The following is a 17,603-nucleotide window of genomic DNA, read 5'->3' on the forward strand; positions in this document are numbered from 1 at the left end:
CTATGAGCCCTGTGATTGAATTCCCTCGACCTGTTACCTCGATCTCCCCTGTTTACCAACAGAAGGGCCAACCAGGAAAATCAAAGTGCTCTTTGCTTTCACTTGTGCAGGAAGCCGGAGCGAAGCAGAATGCCAAGCAGCAGAGAGCCACACAGCTGCTTTGCCATGTGCAGAGAAATCTGAGATAAATTACACAGTTTAAAGGGGTTGGCACCTCATGGTTGGTGTTTGACATCTGTTTCAAAAGCGTCTTTATCATCAAATCCTTCCACTAGTTGCTCTGGGCCATATTGAGGGAAAGATGATCAACAGTAATTTTGTGAGGGATGGTTTTTAGTAAGTATGTTTTTTAATGTATTTCCCCGGTTTTTACTTCTCATTAGCAAACCACATTCACTTCCTATTTGTGATCAATGTTTTTTTTATTACACGCTAAAAATCTAGTTGTACCAGCTAAACTTGACAGAGTACAGGTGTAGTTGACAGGGTACAGATACAAATAATACTAAAATAAAACAAGAAAGTAAAGCTTACATTTTTATTTTTATACTACTTATTTATACATTCTAAGAGTGTAAAAAAATGTCTGTCCTCATATCAGTTGTAAAGTCATAAATTCTGAATCACGTCACTTAATTAACCCCTATTATTTAGTTTATTTGTACTTTGTGAGTTCCAGTAGTCTTAATTAGAATGGATGACATATTTCGTGCATGGTATTATCGTTAACAACACTGGATGATTCAGCCGTCTAGTCATTAAAAAAACCTGTTGTGTAATGTTAGGGAGTAGTCAGTCATTCAGCTACTGTATCTTTTATTGTAAAATAAAACAAAGCCAAAGGAGTGTTGCAAATATGTCTTTGTGTATTTGCCTCTCCTACTCAAGCCTTAAAGACCTGAATGTCCAGATTTTGGAGGCACAAAACATTAGGTTGTTCGGTTAGCTTTACTCTTTTCACACAGTAAATGCAGAGATAGTAATAATAACATATATAGTATGTGTGTGTGTGAGATTCACATCATTTTATTGTTGTTTTTAATAACTTTCTAATCAGATTTTGTATAATATAGCTCACAGTGGGGTAAAGGCATAATGACCTAAGCTTTCTCCAAGTGGAAATAAAGTATTCTTTATATTATGATATTCATTGCCTCAACTTGTCACATATCAGTCTGTCTGTGCTCTTAGACTGAGAGACTCAGTGACATATATTTCAACTCAGAAAGTGTCTATTTTTATGTGTTCAATTTATAAAAGCATAGACATTGTCCCGGTGCTTCATGGTTGCTGTGGGAAGTTGTTTTTTATCTTATAGAGGCCTCTCTCATATCTGCTCACAAGTGTAGCAGTAAAACCAAAAGAGGAAGGGGTTTGATGAGAAGACAGCGTATGAAGGAAATAAGCTACGGTTTAAGTGACATGTCATTTCCTGGTTGCTTGCTTGACGACTGGAAGATCAGAAAGGAGTTAGTCAGACGCTGGTGCTGGTTAAAGATCGGTGTGTGCAGCTTCTGAGCTGCTGGCTGGAGACTACGCTGAAGTCTCATCTGAGACTGGGTTCGCCAGAACCTGGCACCCTGCTCAGCCCCATACAATGAGAGATGGACTGGCTCATGAGTCAATGCCAGTTGGTAATGTCCATTTAATATTAATACAGCATTAGAAATGTGTTTAGTTTATTGCATTAGATTTAATTTTCTCTTGAGGAACTGTGATAATTAGCTGCACATTAAACATGCAATGAGCCACAGCAGTATGTTGCAGCTTTGTACTGCAGTAGTTGTTTAAAGTAACCTACATCAGCTGCAGCAAACTACACATAGATATCTTTTGACCTATTTGCTTGTTGGCTAAGGGGAAGTACCTGATTTATTGTTATACCATGTGCCGTTTGCTCTGCTGTTTGTTATTTGTGTCCAATGACTCAGTCAGGCTGAAACAACTCATGTCTTCCCTCATACTGCCTCAGCTAATCAAAATGTTCAGGTTGTTTCAACGCATGGTACATACAAGGAACATTTTGAGATTTCCTGTGTTTTTTGTAACAACAACCACCACTTGTCTGAATTATCAGGACGTATTAAGCATCATTTGGGTTTTGTACATTTTTTGTTGTTGAAAATAGCAAAACTGTTCAGTTTAAAGTTGTTTGTCTGTGGTGACCTGTGTGACATTTGGTCTTTGTGAAATTGAGAGACTGATGTGAGGAGGGAAGAGTGGCAGGATATGTTGCACTGCAGAGGCTGATCGAAGCTGTGATATGTTTGTATGTAAACATCCTCGCACAATTGAAGCCATCTTAGATGGTACTATAAGATGCAGGGACGCAGGGACGTCTTGTGTAGGACAATGCCATGCATACAAAGAGAAGATGTTTTTAAAAGTTGACTGCCGTATACTGAGTTCATGACTGAACCAAGGGAACGTTTTGTTTCTTTTAACCTACCTGTTTTGAAAAGAGAAAGAATTGGCTCATGTGTTCCTCTGTGAGTTACATCTCTTTGCAACATCCTGTTACCAAAACAGGTCACATGTTTTAGTCAGGGCCATGTTTCAACCAGTGTGTCGCAGTTAAATGTTAAACCTTTTAAGAGTAGTGCCACAAAACTGAGCACAAGCAAAGAACATGTTCCATTCATACTTCTCGTGTAATCCCGCTACACATTTTTTTGCATGCATTTTTATTTACAAACTCTGCCCGCTGCACATGACCAGAGGCGTGAAGAAGGCCAAATTGATGCCTCATGGGTTCTTTTTCCCTACTGCAGAAAGACGTGGGCTATCTGCAACAGTGGCTGGTGGCGTTTGTGGCATCCTTTGAGAGGCTCATAGATGTGCAGTCACTGGAGCCGCGAAGGTGAGTAGTAACAGTTCACAAACCACATAGCCAGAAACTCTTACCGGTTTGTTTTCCCCAAAGCAAGATGAACCCTGACCTTCTGTTTTGACATGTTTATTGACCCTTGAACACCCCTATTACAATGCCTTATACCTCTTTCCTTCTGCCTCTCACCACCTCTCCTCCCACATCATCCTCTCCCATATCCCAGGATGGAGGAGTGCAGCTCAGACGTGCCCTTGCTCCCAAGGGAGGTCCTGGTGCTCCTCAGCACCCAGTTAAGTCAGAGTGCGGTGCAGCTCTCCGATACCACCGAGCCCAATGGCACCGCCCCTCACCCCTTGCTCCTCATCAAGTTCTTCATCATTGTCTGCAGGTGAGGGCCAGCTGCTGTGTACAGTATATGCATCATCATCATCATCATGGACGTAAATATGCTACATAGTGCAACTGTTGCGCCTGTGAAAGTATTTGAAAAATCAATGACGGATGTTATCATGATGAAGCAGTCTCCAGTCGCAAGTCATTAGGTATATAATAGCTAGTTTTACTTGTAGTAATATAATAAAATACTGTATATAATAGTCTTTTTAATGAACAATAAAAATACAACATAATTAGGCTGGACATATCATTTTAGGTATTTTATAATATTTTAAGCAGGTACCAGAGACTACTTTTTGGAAATAAAAATGTACCTGAAACGTTTAATGTAATGCACACAATTAGATAATTTTGTCTTATTCTTTATCAGTATTACATTTGTACAAATAAAAAAGAGCAAATGGTGATGAAAGGGAACCAAATTAATTAGTTAATGTTTTTTTTTTACTTTTACAGAAATTGCATTGCAGATTGTGCAAAGCAGCTGCAACTCAGTGTCAGGAAGTTGTCTATTACATTCTGTGCATCCACTGTAATTGTCTTTTTTTTCTTTTTGTACTAAGATGACCATGCTCGAATGGAGAGATATTTCCTTCTTTATAGAGCTGTGTAGATTGAATTATTACTTTATGTTATCACTATTATTATTGCTTCAACTTTTGTTAGCAGAGTTTCTTAACACTCAATTGCACAAATTTCTCTATTCGTCTAGGAATATGGAGAACATTGACCCAGACAAGACTCCGGATTTTGTTTTTGAAACCATCAAGCTTTTGAATTTCTGTTTGGACAAGGTAAGTCCAACTATAATAGTAGCTCAAACCAGACAAAAATGTATTGATGTATGACTGGGCTTGGCTTCACTGCTCGCTCAGTATATCACACATGCAAAGATTATTTAATAGCCAAACTGTGCATGAATGTGATGTACAGTAGAGAGACAGTGAAACCAAACACAATGTATTCTGTTTAGTGTATAACATCCTCACACAGAAGTAACATAACTAGTTCATGATGAAAAGAGAAGTTGTGGTCTTGTTGACCTTCTAATCGTTGTCCAGTAAAGTGTTGTATTTGTTGAAACATTGTTAAAAGAACATCCAATACAGGTGTCTCTGTTTTTTGAATATAAGTTACAGATAAATGATTGTTAAAACTTTTATTTTGGACAGCTAAAGAAGGGACAAGGGGAGCATTCATCTCTGGAGATGGTTGTGCAGTATGGACTCGTGCTGTGTGAAAGTCTCTTTGACCCATATCAGACGTGGAGGAGACACCTGGCAGGGTGAGTGCGTTTTGCTTCACCCTGTGCGAATATGTGGGAGTAGGAATTTAGTCACACAAAGACCCGAATACTATATGCGTTTAACATCTTGCCCAACCTTTTTGAACACCCTGTTGTGTGTAAGCCTTGACGTCAACCCTCATTAGATCCAGCCGTGTCAGTGGCAGTTCTTGACTGACTGGGCGTGATGTGAGTCAGTGCGGTGACTTGTAGCTTTGTGTGTTGCAGGGAAGAAGTGAGCTTGATGGAGAGAAACAAGTATAAGTTCTCCCCATTGGCCTTGCCAGAGGAGCTGTCTGCTCTTTACCATGGTGAGACACACCCTTTTGTCTACTTTACCACTCTGAACTCTGTCAAACCTCACATATCACAAACATGTATCTGTTCTCACTGCAGCTTAGATCTGTCTGAAAAAACAGTGACCTTTTTTCCTCCAAATCCCCTGGAAGGTCAATATTTGCCATTTTTCTCACATTGAAACATAACTGGTCAGTGCAGTCAGTCCAACTTTAATTATTCAGCATCTAATTGTCATGTTTCAATCACCAGAGTCCAAGAATTTCTAATTGTAGAAGTCCATTTGATCAGCGAGCACTAATCTATAAGCCATGTGAAATCTTAGCCTGGGCAAGTTTCAGTATGTACAAATTTTAGGAAGATTAAACCATAATACCATGCTTTAATTAGAAATGTTAAGAGCCAATTGCGTAATAGCAAATTAGTGAGGCTTAGGCCTTTTCTTTTCACGTAACCCTGAATGATAGAGATGGCATTGCAAGGGGAATTTTTGCTGAGCCATTGTACCATGAACAGTTAACATTTCTTATTTATATCATTACAAACAAAAATGTGTACATGTAAATATTCCATGTTATTTTGACAGCACTGTGATAATATTTCTGTATTGTGGTTAAGTGATAGTTGGTCTTGCATTACATTGTTTCTTGGCTTGAATGTTCACAGAAAGTCTCCAGGAAAGCGAGCAGATCCCTGAGCTCCTTACGCTCAGATTTGTTCATCTCCAGGGAGCTGTCATCAGTGGAGGAAAGGTCTGCTAGCCTATCTGTCCTCTAGATAAGTGAATATTCTGAAAACCCCAAGTGCAATTTAAACCAATTACAGGGCAGTCACTTTGTCCGTATTTTGTTCCAGAAGAATGGCCTTCTCTCTATCACCAGTCAATCTGTTGAGGACCTGTTCTCTGTTCTGCGAGTGTGGTGCTGCCGGACCTCCTCTGAACCCAAAGATACGCGGCTCCCACGGATGACCCTGCAGTGCTTGACCGCAATGATCCACCTCCTGCACTCCAGCAGCCCTGCTGAGCGGCAAGTGGAGATCACGGCCATACTGGAGAGCTACTTTCAGCTCCTTAACTGGAACCGTCCACTGAGCAGTGAGCAGCAAGAGAGACAGAGCTGGGAAGACAACCTGATCTCCCTCCAGAGTCAAATGCTTAGTAAGAGCATGTTCACTAGGTTTCAAGTGTAGCTGAGCATAAAGAATTCCTTTTTTTATCTCTCTCAATAGGTATGGAGGCCAAGTAATCAATTTTCCACATAACTAACATGAGTCAACATCCTCCTTGATGTCAATTTTAGCTGCTGTTCCTGAGATCCTGCAGTGCGCTGACAGGCCAGTCCTGCAGGCTGTGTTTCTCAACAACAACTGCTTTGAACACATCCTCAGGCTCGTTCAGAACAGCAAGGTCAGACCCCTGTTCATCTCAAATGTGTTGGTCTGCTTTGTCAGCTTTTTATATCTGTCTTTCTGTCAGTTGGTCTGTGAGTCTGTTACCTTTAATTATTTTGATATCTATTTCCACTTATTTGCCTGGAAGCAACATGTGCTATTGTAACCTTTTCTGCTTGGTCAATGTTAAATATATCACAAAAGAAATCTGTATGTTTTCCTGATACGGATACAACACATGTCCTGCTGCAGCAGGTATACAGAGACCAGGATCAAACCTGTCTCCATTACCTCTGACAGATTACGTTTTGGTGTTTTGGTGTGTTGGTGTGTTGGTGTATGTGTGTGTGTGTGTGTGTGTGTGTGTGTGTGTGTCCTGCAGCTCTTTCAGAGCAACATGCATAGCCTGGAGCGTGAGGTTGTGTGTGACCTCCCCACATGTTTACTCGCAGAGGTCGAAGTGGACCAGGTACTCCCCCCCCCCCCCCCCCCCCCCCCCCCCCCAAACTTGGTGTTGATATTGGTCAATCAGCAGGAAACTCAGCCTTCTCTTCACTCGTTAACTGCTTTGAGCTATTTAAACCGGCAGCTTTCGGCAGGAAGTCTGGCATACACTCATTTGTAAATAAAGCAGGTAGCGTGGCTATATGTGATAATTGTTGTCTGGAGTTCCCGTTTTAATCTGTCCATCTTACGACCTATGTTACTGTATATGTGTTAAATGCTACATGCATTTAACTTAAAACTTGAAGGACAAGCTGGCGTCAACTGTGCACGTTGAAAAGTTAAGATTCATATTATGAGTTGGAGGATTAATCTTTGCTTGTGTGAGTGTTGATTTATATCACATTCATAATTAGAGGCTGAATTCCCTGTTGACAAGGCAAGAGAAGCATGCTGTGTTTCTCATGGTGCATGAAATGGTGTTTTTTGTAAATGCATGTCTTTCTTTCTTTTTCTCAGATTTTTCGTGTAACCGATTGTGCTTGTGTGAAAGACCCGGCTTGTGTCCTGGGGTTTAGATGTTGCATAATTTTCAGCAGTAGTTGGGGATTGCCTCAGTCTTTCTTTCTTTTTTTGTGGTTGGCTTTGGTTTTTGCATGCTGGGATCTATCAGTAGTTAACAAAGAGGTGATTGTTTAGTTACTTGTAAAGCAGTGTACTTATGCTCCAATAATTGTGGTGTGGGGCAAAAAGAAAAGAAAAGTGGTGTACTTCCACTTTAACTTGAACTTTACAAATAATCCTTCTTTCACTTGGTGAAAGATGTCCTCAGAATTGATTTGTTTTCCTTTTTGGTCATGTGCAGTTGGAATGTTCAAAATCAGTGTTCTTTTTAGTTGTTTTTAATTTTCAGTTCTGCAGTGCCGCAATCAACATTATTTTTTAACCCAATCATTATTTTGATGTAGGTTTTGGAGAAAGGATCAGACAGTATTACAGTTCATGCTTTAGAAGTCCTCACAGCTATAATGAGCAACTCACCCTCTGCTAAGGTAAGGCCCTTTGTGACTTTCTATGGTCAAATCTTATACTCTTCATACTTCTGTAGATGTACTATAAAGCAAATTGCGCTATGATGACTACAATGACAACAAAAATGACAGCCTTGTGAGGAAAACTGTTTTCTTTTCATTTTAGAAATGTCATTGTATTCCCTTCCAAGGTATGGAAGTGTGCCAACTAGTTATCTCCTGCGGAGCGTCTTTCTCCAGCCTATTTCTGTCTCTTTTCTGCCTCAGGAGGTTTTCAAAGAGAGGATTGGCTACTCCCAACTGTTTGATGTGCTGAAGAGTCAAGGTCAACCCACCAAAAGGCTTCTGCAGGAGCTGATGAACATGGTGAAAACATTTACTCATTATCCCCACCGTGCAAAGACAGTAGAAGTCAATTAACTCTTATTGATGACCTTGTTCCTATTTAAATTGTCTTGCTGAAGTTATTGACCATGTGGCTACGTCTTATCTTCATTCTCTGTCGTCACTGTTTTTGTCGCTTTCGGTATCCAGGCAGTGGAGGGAAAGCATGCCCACGCCCATCACCTTGGCATTAGTAACGAACAGCCTTTGCTGCTACTCCTGCAATGGCTGCCTGACCTGTCGGGTCAGAGGGACCTTCAGCTGCTGGTGGCCCAGTGGCTGGCTGCCGTCTGTGGTGCCTCCTTATCCTGTCGCACTGTGGCTGTGGAGGCAGGCATGGTGGGTGCTTTGCTGCAGGTGCTTTCACAGCCCCAGAGTCTGGACAGGCAGTGTGCAGATGCCCTGCTGGGCCTCCTGCAGGACCTGGGTTCCTTGTGTTTGAGACCAGAGGAGCTTAAGAGCCTGCTCAGACTGCTCAGGGTGGATCAGGACAATGGTGCGGTGGTGGGGAAGGTGCACCCCTACTGCCCTCGCACCATCCAAATTCTCTCGGCCATGGCAGCCAGAGAAGGCCAGGACAGTGCCTTGCAGTACTTTGATCTTACTCCCCCCATGGCAGGTATTATGGTTCCCACAGTCCAGCGCTGGCCAGGCAGCGGGTTTGCCTTTCACGCCTGGCTCTGCCTCAACATGGAGTTCTCCAACAACCGTAAACCTCCTGCCAACTCTGGCACAGGAGCTCAGCATGACATGGGGAAAGGACCACGCAGAAAGCAGCTCTACAGGTGAAGCGAGTCATTTTTGAGAAATAATATTGCAAGCTTTTATATGTGTACGGCTGTGTTGAACAATACTTTAACAGATGGCTTTTCTTTTGTAGTTTCTTCACAGCTAGTGGAACTGGGCTAGAGGCATTTTTTACCATGGAGGGAGTGCTGGTGGTGGCTGTTTGCACTAAAAAAGACTACATGGCCGTCACACTGCCAGAGCACCCACTAGTTGACTCATGCTGGGTGAGTGTGGACACACATAGAACAGCTAGAATTTTGACAAACATTTGTACTTATTTAGCCTATCTCAAAGAAAATAGATTCTGTCAAAGAAAAAATTGCACATCCTTTTTCTAAGTGCCGTTGTCTGGGTCAGTAACCTTGAAAGCACAATTGCTATAAGAAATGGAAGAGTGTACCTTTTGAAGAGACAAGAAGCTAGAGAGGTCAATCAATATGGTTACATTACATTGGTCTGTGTTGTCCCAGTTTTTCAGCAGAATGATGTATGTTTGTTACCAGATTTGCCTTTTTAGATTTTTGTTGTCATTTTTGTTGACAACTAGAAACTAATGTGCTCTTTAATACCATCCTCATCCCAGCATTCAGTAGCTATAGTCCACATCCCGGGCCGTCGTCCATTTGGTCAGAACCTGGTCACCATCTACATTGATGGAGAGCAGCGTAAAACTGCTCAGCTTCGCTTTCCATCTTTCAGTGAGGTAACTGAAACTAGTATCTAATGTATCTTGGCCATGAAAATATTATTGAATAGTTCTCCTCTGTTAATCTAACTTCCTCTTTTCCTCCCCCACTTGAACCTGACTCCTGAAGCCTTTTACCTCGTGCTGCATTGGATCGGCAGGCCACCGGACCACTACAACCACCACCTCCCCCAATCTGCCCACGTCCTTGTCCTCTAACCCATCGCCTGAGTTTGCCTTCCCTGCCCATGGCCCCTCCCTTATCCGTTCCCAGTCCTTCCCAGCCACATTTGCAGGAGGCCGTTGGGGATCTTACGGAGACTCCCCAGTGCACACCATCCCAGCAGGACTGCAGGACACAGAGTGGGGCACACCCACGTCTCTGGATGGGCTCCTAGGAACTGCCTTCATTTGCCACGAGGCTCTGCAGCAGACACAGACGAGAACTCTGCATGCTGCAGGTAGATCATGCTCTGCTACAATGCAAATGCTGTTGTACACAGTCTACTCCTTCAACATTTTATTTCTCCAGCATATAGCTCTTCCAGAGCTCACCAGACAATTCCAAAGGTTCTAGAGTTCAACAAAGAGTGGAGGAAACCAGTAGTACAGAAAATCACAGAATACTCCTAGCAGTATTTTTTTCATGTACACCAAGTAGTGTTTGCATATTTTATGACTTACATTGGTTTCTGCTCTTCCTCACAGGCCCCAATCATGTGTCCTTATTCAAAGCAGAGGGAGAGTTATCAGATCTCAACAGCAAGCTTCTGCTCTACTACACTCCACAGGTAGTGGAGTTTCCAACTCAGGAAAACTTGCATATTTTTTGATACTGCTTTTATTATGTGATTTTAAAACACTGGTATATTCTTGTTTACGTGTGTGTGTATGTTTCTACAGGCCTTTAAGAGCCAGATATGTTTGGACCTGTCGCCCAATCACCAATATGATGGCAGGCTTACAGGACACCGGGTAGTGAACTGGGACATCAAGGTCAGATATGAAACGTTTTGAGCTGTTTGCTGTGATGTCTTCTTTTGAATAATTCATACAATTAAACTCAACTCTGGTGACCAAAGTGAGAGGTGAAATATATCTGTTATCTGCCTATGACCTTAAGTTGGTTTTACATATTTTGCTGTCATGCTGCTTCGTCTTTGGGCAGGTCTTCTTTGTTAATTCAATTTGTGAAATAAATAAGACTAATGGTAGGTGGAAGGTTATAAAAGTATTGTGTGCGTGTTTTTTTTCCCTGCAGGATGTTGTTAACGTGGTGGGAGGTATAGGGGTTTTGCTGCCCCTGCTCGAGCAAGTATGTGAGGCCGAGCAGGTTTACAACGGCGGTCAGGAGATCTCAGACCTGCTGGGACCAGAGCTTACCTCCCCCAGAGGCCCCGCTGCCATGCTGCTGCCACTGAACAAGTCTGCAGGTCAGGTCATGTTTAGAAATTAGAGTATGATTTTTTTCTTTTTTGATGCAGTGATAGTGTCTTAATGAAAGGACAGTTCATCTTAATTAGAGAGACAAGTAAATTGTTTCTTGAAGAAGCTGTTGATGTTGAATTTTTTTAGGACCAACAGTATGTGCTAGAAAAGAGAAACACACTATACTGTACAATGGACACATGTGAATTTGATGCTAATAGGTCAAATGCCAGAAGCAGCATGAGTAGAGAACCAAATGACATAAATGGAACAAACAGTCTAGCAGAAGTGAGACACATACCCTTACAATGACTCATCCGAAGATATGATAATGTCTATAAAGTGCATGCTAATGCAAAAATACGACTGTGGGTAACACAGGAAATCTTAAAAGTTCTTTTGCCCTATTTATTTTTTTCTCTCAGAGGGCAGACTAGAGAGAAACAGCATCGCTGCCTTCCTGCTGATGGTGAAAAACCTGATTCGTCATCACCCGGTCAATCAGGAGAGCCTGCTGCACTGCCATGGGCCGAGCATTATAGGAGCCATGCTCAGCAAAGTAAGTGCCCTGCACATCAGTTTGCAATAGCTATTGGGAACTAATTGTGAGAAGTGAAGCATCTAAAAGCATCTAAAACTGAATATTTGACATTTTCCATTGTACTGCTGCTGTGTAATTGCTGTGTAATGAATGGGTATGTTGTTGTTGAAACAGCATTGGTACTTTGAAAATGACAGTATGCTTGTGTAGGGAAATTTATGCAGAATGTGCCTGGTTGTGTGGTCTGTCTGACAACGGATATCAGCTGTAACATCTGCCCCTTGAAATTGTTGTGTTGAAATTTAGGAAAATAATAAACTTTTTTTTTTTTTTAAATGCATATCATATAACAAAAATGGAAGCCACCAAGAGTTGTGATGCACTGTTGCACTGATGTTCTCACTTCTTAGTGTAATATTTTGCTAATAAATGTCTTTATCTTTCTTTAGATTGATGATAAGTTGTTTGAGGTCAGAATTTTACATTGTCACATATAATCTCTGATAGTTGCAACCAATCAGGTGTTGCCTTAGTGGAGCACAGACAGGCTTTCTGTCTGACTGTTGAAAATGTTGAAATAAATGACATTAAGGTGGAGCATCCTGTAAGGAAGTTATGTCCTAATAATTGTTGCATGGGGTTGCCATGTTTAACAGTGGCAAAGAAAGAAACACACATACGGAATACACTGAACTCAAACACTTGATTATGCACTCAACTGAATGCAACATTTCTTCAGCTTTAAGTTTGACTAAAAATACACAAACCCTTAGTGCACAGATGCATCAAAATAATTTATAAAAAAGACACACTTTAAAACCCTTTTCTCTATGCTTTCTCTACTGCAGGTTCCTGGCAGTATGATGGACATGAATGTTTTAAGGGCCTGTCAGCTACTGTTGGAGCAGGTTTTCAATGAGGGGAACAGCACACTGCTACAGCAACTCTACCAGCACCTGCTCTTTGATTTTCGCATCTGGACTAAAAGCCATTTTGCTGTTTGTCTGGGTAGGCACAGGCAGCCCTCGTGTTGTCACACCTGTGAACCTTTTCATGTCTGCCGAAGCTGTTTGTGTCCCTTTTCATATGTATATGCAAGACTGAAAGGAGCAAGAGGAGGCTTAAAGCTATCAGAGATGTGTTGATGATTTTTTGAGGCTGTGGCAAAGATTAAAAGTAAAAACGTACCTAAATTTGCCTTTCAGGAACCCTGTTTTGTAAATGAATGCACTTTTTCAGTTCAACCTTGCATTTTGGTTGGACATTTCGAAATGTCAAACAGAAGGAAGATGACAAAAGTATTATTTTTCTCCCAAAGCCCACGTGCAGTACCTAGCGTCTGTGATAAACAAAGGGAAGCAGCGCATGAAGAGGAAGTACGGAGTCCAATATGTTCTGGATACCATTCGCACATACTACAGGTGAACCTTTGACATTCACAATATGGTTTCAAAATAACACTGCTGTCCACCACAATATACAATAAGAGTTGAGTGGTTTAAAAACTACCTATTCCTATCTATTTTAAATCCATGATTACATCTGTTCATAAGGTGATTTATTCCTTAACCAATATCTTTGGTCATAGTGTGGAAAAAGACGGAAGCTCTCTGTCTGATGAAAAGAAGACGATTCAAAACTCTTTGTTCGCCTTGCTGAAAGACTTTCTAAAGTCTCCTACACAAGAGGATCTTCACAGTGTCCTCGCATACATTCTGACTGTCGGAGAGGAGAAGCAGGTAGTGCTTATGTGTTTTATCTGTTTCTTTAGGGAGTTTGATTTGACCTTTTTGATTCCCATGTTTTGGCATCTGCGTACTTTCAACTCCTCTAGTGACCACTTTATCCTCCCTAATTCATATTTCTTGGTATTGTATCCTCCTCCTCACCTCTTTTCTATGTCCTCTCTCAATCAGGCGGTGAAATCCTTGGATGTGCTGTATGAACTCTTGAGGAGCAGCCCTCCGCGTGAGCAGGTGCAGGCCGTGCTGCTGGACTGGGGCGTGGAGCAGCTGTACTGCTTGCTGCTCAATCCAAACTTTGGAGACGAGGCCAGAGAGAGGGTGTTCAGGGTGAAAACAACTGACTTGACCATAAAATACTTCAGCTTATCACTTGACAGATGTTTGCCTTTTACTGCATGTGATATATTGTCAAAACTCTTACACAATTTCCCTTCAATGTTGCAGGTTTTATACAAAATCCTCAAAAGCGAGCGAGTATCTGAGCGCAACAAGCAGCGGATTAAGCTGAAAGATTTTGGATATCTTGGCCTGGTTTGTTTCCTTGATGAAAATCCCGTAACCATGACCACTGTGCGATGTCTGTACGAGCAGGTCCTTGCTACAGGTATTGCCAAAACAGCTTTGTGCTCTGGAGTCTAGTAAGCTAGAAATGGATGATAAAATAGACCTTTATAAAAGTTTAAGCACCTGAAAATTTGCTCTCAAATCTTTTTCTTGTTTACCTTGAATAAGCAAAAGTCAAAATTTGAGATAGAAGTAACAGAGTTTAATGCTAAAAAATGTATCTGCTTCATTAGGACTGTGTGTGTTTTATTGACATATTTTCCTGGGAATCAGTGGCTTATGAGAAACTCCACAACAAATCATTTCAAAACCAAAGAGAAACAGCACAGAAAAATCCCAAATACTGAAATCTTAACCAGTATTGTTCTGATTTTAGAAGATAATAACGGAGTTCATGAAGGATCCTAGTATTTATAGCAGAAAGCTGATTTTACAAAAGCAGGTTCCCATGGCCTTTAAAATGCCATAAAATGTGCTACTTTCCCACAGATGCCACCCCTAACTTTAGAGACCTCCTGGCTGTGGTCTGTTTGTCCCATCGAGCTGAGCTCACTGTGCGCTTAGACGTCTGCCGCAAGGTCAGTCTGCTAGCAAAGTATATACTCTGCTAAAACTACCACAGTCAACTTTTGAGTGATCACAATTTATCCTAAGCACATTTTATCATATCCGTAATCCAAACCAAGACTTCCTCTGTCCCTTTCTGATATTATCCCAGCTCTTTCATCTGATCTACTCCAACGACGATTATGTGAAGCAGCTTGCTAGGCAGCCCGGCTGGCAAGATGTTTTGACCAAGCTCTATGTGAAAGAGTGCTATGAGTCCCACGCTGCCAGCATTGCCGGCTCAAGCACCAACAGCTCCTTCGAGCCAAACTACCGGCCGCCACTGTGCAGAGATCAGGCTGTGGTTACAGAGGACACAGACATCTTCCTGAACTACCACACTTCGCAGGACATTGAGAATGAGGAAGAGGTTGAAGGTGGCCCACGGGACATCTCTGAGAGATTATCTGATTTGTCCCAGTCACCTCCAAATGGAGGTGTTAAAAACTTCACCGACTCCCTCCATTTTAAGTCGTTTGATTCAGTGGACCAGGAGAGCCACTCGTCCATCGTCTCTAATGCAGTTGACATCACCTCATCTCGTCCCGATGAGGAGGGGAGAGACTACCAGCCCCTCTCCCCTTTTGGTAGCCCCTTTGATATGGAGCTAGGGGGCACTGGAGATACTGGCCCACACACTCCTGCAGGTAGTCTGACAAACACGCCATCTCCTCTAGAGCAAGGAAAACCTTTTCCACCTGCCAGACCTAGGAAGAGCTCCAGTTTGTCCAACGTGCTGGATGATACCAGCTATGGGACAGACCCTCCAACTGGAGACACAATCTCCAATACGTCCAACCCACAAGTATGCCTGCCTAATCAGCTCAAATATTACCTATACATGAAACCTGTTAATGGTATTTTTTATGAGCCTTTATTGTCTTGGGTCTTTTGTGTAAGGATTTGAGACTGAGTGTTGTTTGCTTTACAGCAGACCCCTGAGGAGGAGCTGTGCAACCTGCTAACCAACATTGTCTTCTCCGTGCTGTGGAGCGGCAGCGGCGCGGAGGTTGCGGAGGATGTGGTGTGGAGGGGAAGAGGGCAGGTCTTTTCTGTTCTCACCAAACTGGGCTCCTCTTGCCAACTGGTCCGCCCTCCCGATGACATCAAACGCAGGTCAGTGACAGTGATTTAACATTTACTTCCCCTCCAAGAACAAGCACAGTGAATTGGCAGTGAAGCTGTCCTGCAATGGAAAAACAAGTTGAACCACACCTTCAGCTGAGCCACCTTTTGTTTAAATATCCAGAAATATTGTTGCGTCACATGTATCTATATATACATATAGTCTGTTTTCCATGCTGTGTGCCAGTCTGTTGGAGATGATGCTGGAATCGTCTCTGTCAGACCTGAGGGACGCCCAGGGAGTGTCTCTTCCTTTCTGTCCTAGTCTGGTTCGGCTCCTCAGGCTGCTGCAGGACTTCTTGTTTGCTGAGGGGACAGACAACAACACCCTGTGGAGTGAAAAGGTATATCACATATCCCTCCTAAATCATATGGACCACTGACGTATTTTCTGTTTGGGCTTTGGGTAGTTCCATGGCTATAGAATGTCTCTCCTGATAAAGGTTGGTTGACTTTGAATACACAAGGGATAATTATGTAAATAAGCCCTTTATCCCTGATAAAGTCTGATATTATATGTTACTTATCAGTCAATTTAAAATTCATTTATATAGCACTTTACAGCAACCAGCAAGTATCCAAAGTGCTTAACACCAGAAACCAGGAGTAAAAACACATATCATACAATAGAAAGAATAAACATAGAAACAGTAAAATCAGAAAAGGTTACAAAAAACAAAAAAATTAAGTTGTCAAATCCCTGCAACATATTAAAAGCCAGACTAAACAGATACATTTTGAGTTTGGACTTAAAAAGAGCTACATTTGTAATACATTTCTAAGTGCGAGTATCAGGGAGTAACTTTTCCGCCTTCTCAGGGCAGCAGCTGCAAAAGTCTGATCACCGCACCGTTTATACCTTGACCTTGGTACTTCTAAAACTCGTTTTGTGATCGGTTATGCTCCCACAAAGTTAAAATTTCAGACAAATACTCCTGGACCAGACCATTTAAGCCCTTGAAAACAAACAATCAAATCTTAAAATCTATTCTAAAATGCACAGTTAGACAATGTAGAGTGTAGAGAACGGGAATCATATGTGCACGCCCAGATGTACTGTTTTAGTTAGAAAGTGAGCAGCAGCATTTTGCACAAGTTGAAGACGTGAGATGGACATCTGATTCAGACCAACATAGAGCATTACAGTAGTCCAACCTTGAACTAATAAAGGCATGAATAGCCTTTTCCAGATTGTGCCTGTTAAGGAAGGTCTTAACTTTAGCCAGGCGACGAAGCTAGAAGAAGCTCATTCCAACAACATCACTGATCTGCCTGTCAAATTTCAAGCTGCAATCAAAAGTAAACCCCAGGTTTTTTGACAGCTGACCTAGTTTAAGATGCCAGAGCTCCCAAACTCAAAGCTGGACCATTGCGTGGCTGAAGTACTGGAAATAATACACTTCGTTTTATCTTCATTCAAATTAAGACAGTTTTCTGAGAGTCACAACTTAATATCAGTAATACAACTAAGCAGGGAGTTTAGTGTGACACTGTCATTTGCTTTCATAGGCAAATAGTTTTGCAAATCATCTGCGTAAAAATAATATAAGAGATTGTGCTTTTCCTATGATTGCCCCTAAAGGCAGCATGTAAGGTATATGAGTATAACGAAAAATAGAATGGGGTCAAGAATTGATCCCTGGGGTATTCCGCACTTACTATTATTAGAGTAATAATTAATAATAAGTATTGTCAATAAACCAAACCAAACCAAAACCAACAATGATATCTGAGCAGTGTGGAACCCTTGTAGCCCAAATAATAACATAAAATGTCACATTTCACTTTCCTCATGCATACTTTAAGCTTTCAACCTTCTTTTGTCCCCTATGGACAGCAAGTGGCTGATCAAAAACAGGCTATGATGCAATAAAAAATTGTTAAACATATATCTCAAAAGATAGAAAACTTTGAGTTCATAGTTCACACCACCATAAAGCAGCCGAGAAGCAATGTAAAAGCCGTCAAATGCAAAAATCATTATTTAAACTTATTTTGAGAAAAACCCTCATTCACTTTTTTGCTGCATTAGATGAGAAGAATGATACCACTCTTGTGTCT

The 17,603-nt window shown here is 41.6% G+C and overlaps 1 protein-coding gene across 5 annotated transcripts in view; it reads left to right on the forward strand.

Annotated features, from left to right (window-relative positions):
• nbeal2 (neurobeachin-like 2) overlaps positions 1-17,603 on the forward strand; it is a 33,759-nt gene that overhangs the window by 5,011 nt on the left and 11,145 nt on the right. Inside the window, exons 1-29 of one of the 5 annotated variants that reach the window (XM_034874805.1) lie at positions 1,436-1,634; positions 2,772-2,860; positions 3,054-3,218; positions 3,939-4,020; positions 4,399-4,511; positions 4,740-4,822; positions 5,475-5,560; positions 5,664-5,967; positions 6,110-6,216; positions 6,583-6,669; positions 7,613-7,696; positions 7,943-8,041; positions 8,210-8,844; positions 8,940-9,072; positions 9,432-9,551; positions 9,664-9,994; positions 10,242-10,324; positions 10,437-10,529; positions 10,795-10,966; positions 11,387-11,520; positions 12,351-12,510; positions 12,821-12,923; positions 13,091-13,241; positions 13,419-13,574; positions 13,692-13,851; positions 14,301-14,389; positions 14,530-15,222; positions 15,349-15,533; positions 15,730-15,886. In XM_034874805.1, coding sequence (XP_034730696.1) covers positions 1,605-1,634; positions 2,772-2,860; positions 3,054-3,218; positions 3,939-4,020; positions 4,399-4,511; positions 4,740-4,822; positions 5,475-5,560; positions 5,664-5,967; positions 6,110-6,216; positions 6,583-6,669; positions 7,613-7,696; positions 7,943-8,041; positions 8,210-8,844; positions 8,940-9,072; positions 9,432-9,551; positions 9,664-9,994; positions 10,242-10,324; positions 10,437-10,529; positions 10,795-10,966; positions 11,387-11,520; positions 12,351-12,510; positions 12,821-12,923; positions 13,091-13,241; positions 13,419-13,574; positions 13,692-13,851; positions 14,301-14,389; positions 14,530-15,222; positions 15,349-15,533; positions 15,730-15,886 — 4,884 coding nt within the window. In that variant the 5' untranslated portion in view covers positions 1,436-1,604. Of the gene's footprint in view, positions 1-1,435; positions 1,635-2,771; positions 2,861-3,053; positions 3,219-3,938; positions 4,021-4,398; positions 4,512-4,739; positions 4,823-5,474; positions 5,561-5,663; positions 5,968-6,109; positions 6,217-6,582; positions 6,670-7,612; positions 7,697-7,942; positions 8,042-8,209; positions 8,845-8,939; positions 9,073-9,431; positions 9,552-9,663; positions 9,995-10,241; positions 10,325-10,436; positions 10,530-10,794; positions 10,967-11,386; positions 11,521-12,350; positions 12,511-12,820; positions 12,924-13,090; positions 13,242-13,418; positions 13,575-13,691; positions 13,852-14,300; positions 14,390-14,529; positions 15,223-15,348; positions 15,534-15,729; positions 15,887-17,603 lie in introns of those variants that run through there. The other 4 variants (XM_034874802.1, XM_034874804.1, XM_034874803.1 and 1 more) reach the window with 4 other exon arrangements.

Source organism: Etheostoma cragini, chromosome 6 (assembly GCF_013103735.1).
Source record: "Etheostoma cragini isolate CJK2018 chromosome 6, CSU_Ecrag_1.0, whole genome shotgun sequence".
Lineage (NCBI taxonomy): Eukaryota > Metazoa > Chordata > Actinopteri > Perciformes > Percidae > Etheostoma > Etheostoma cragini.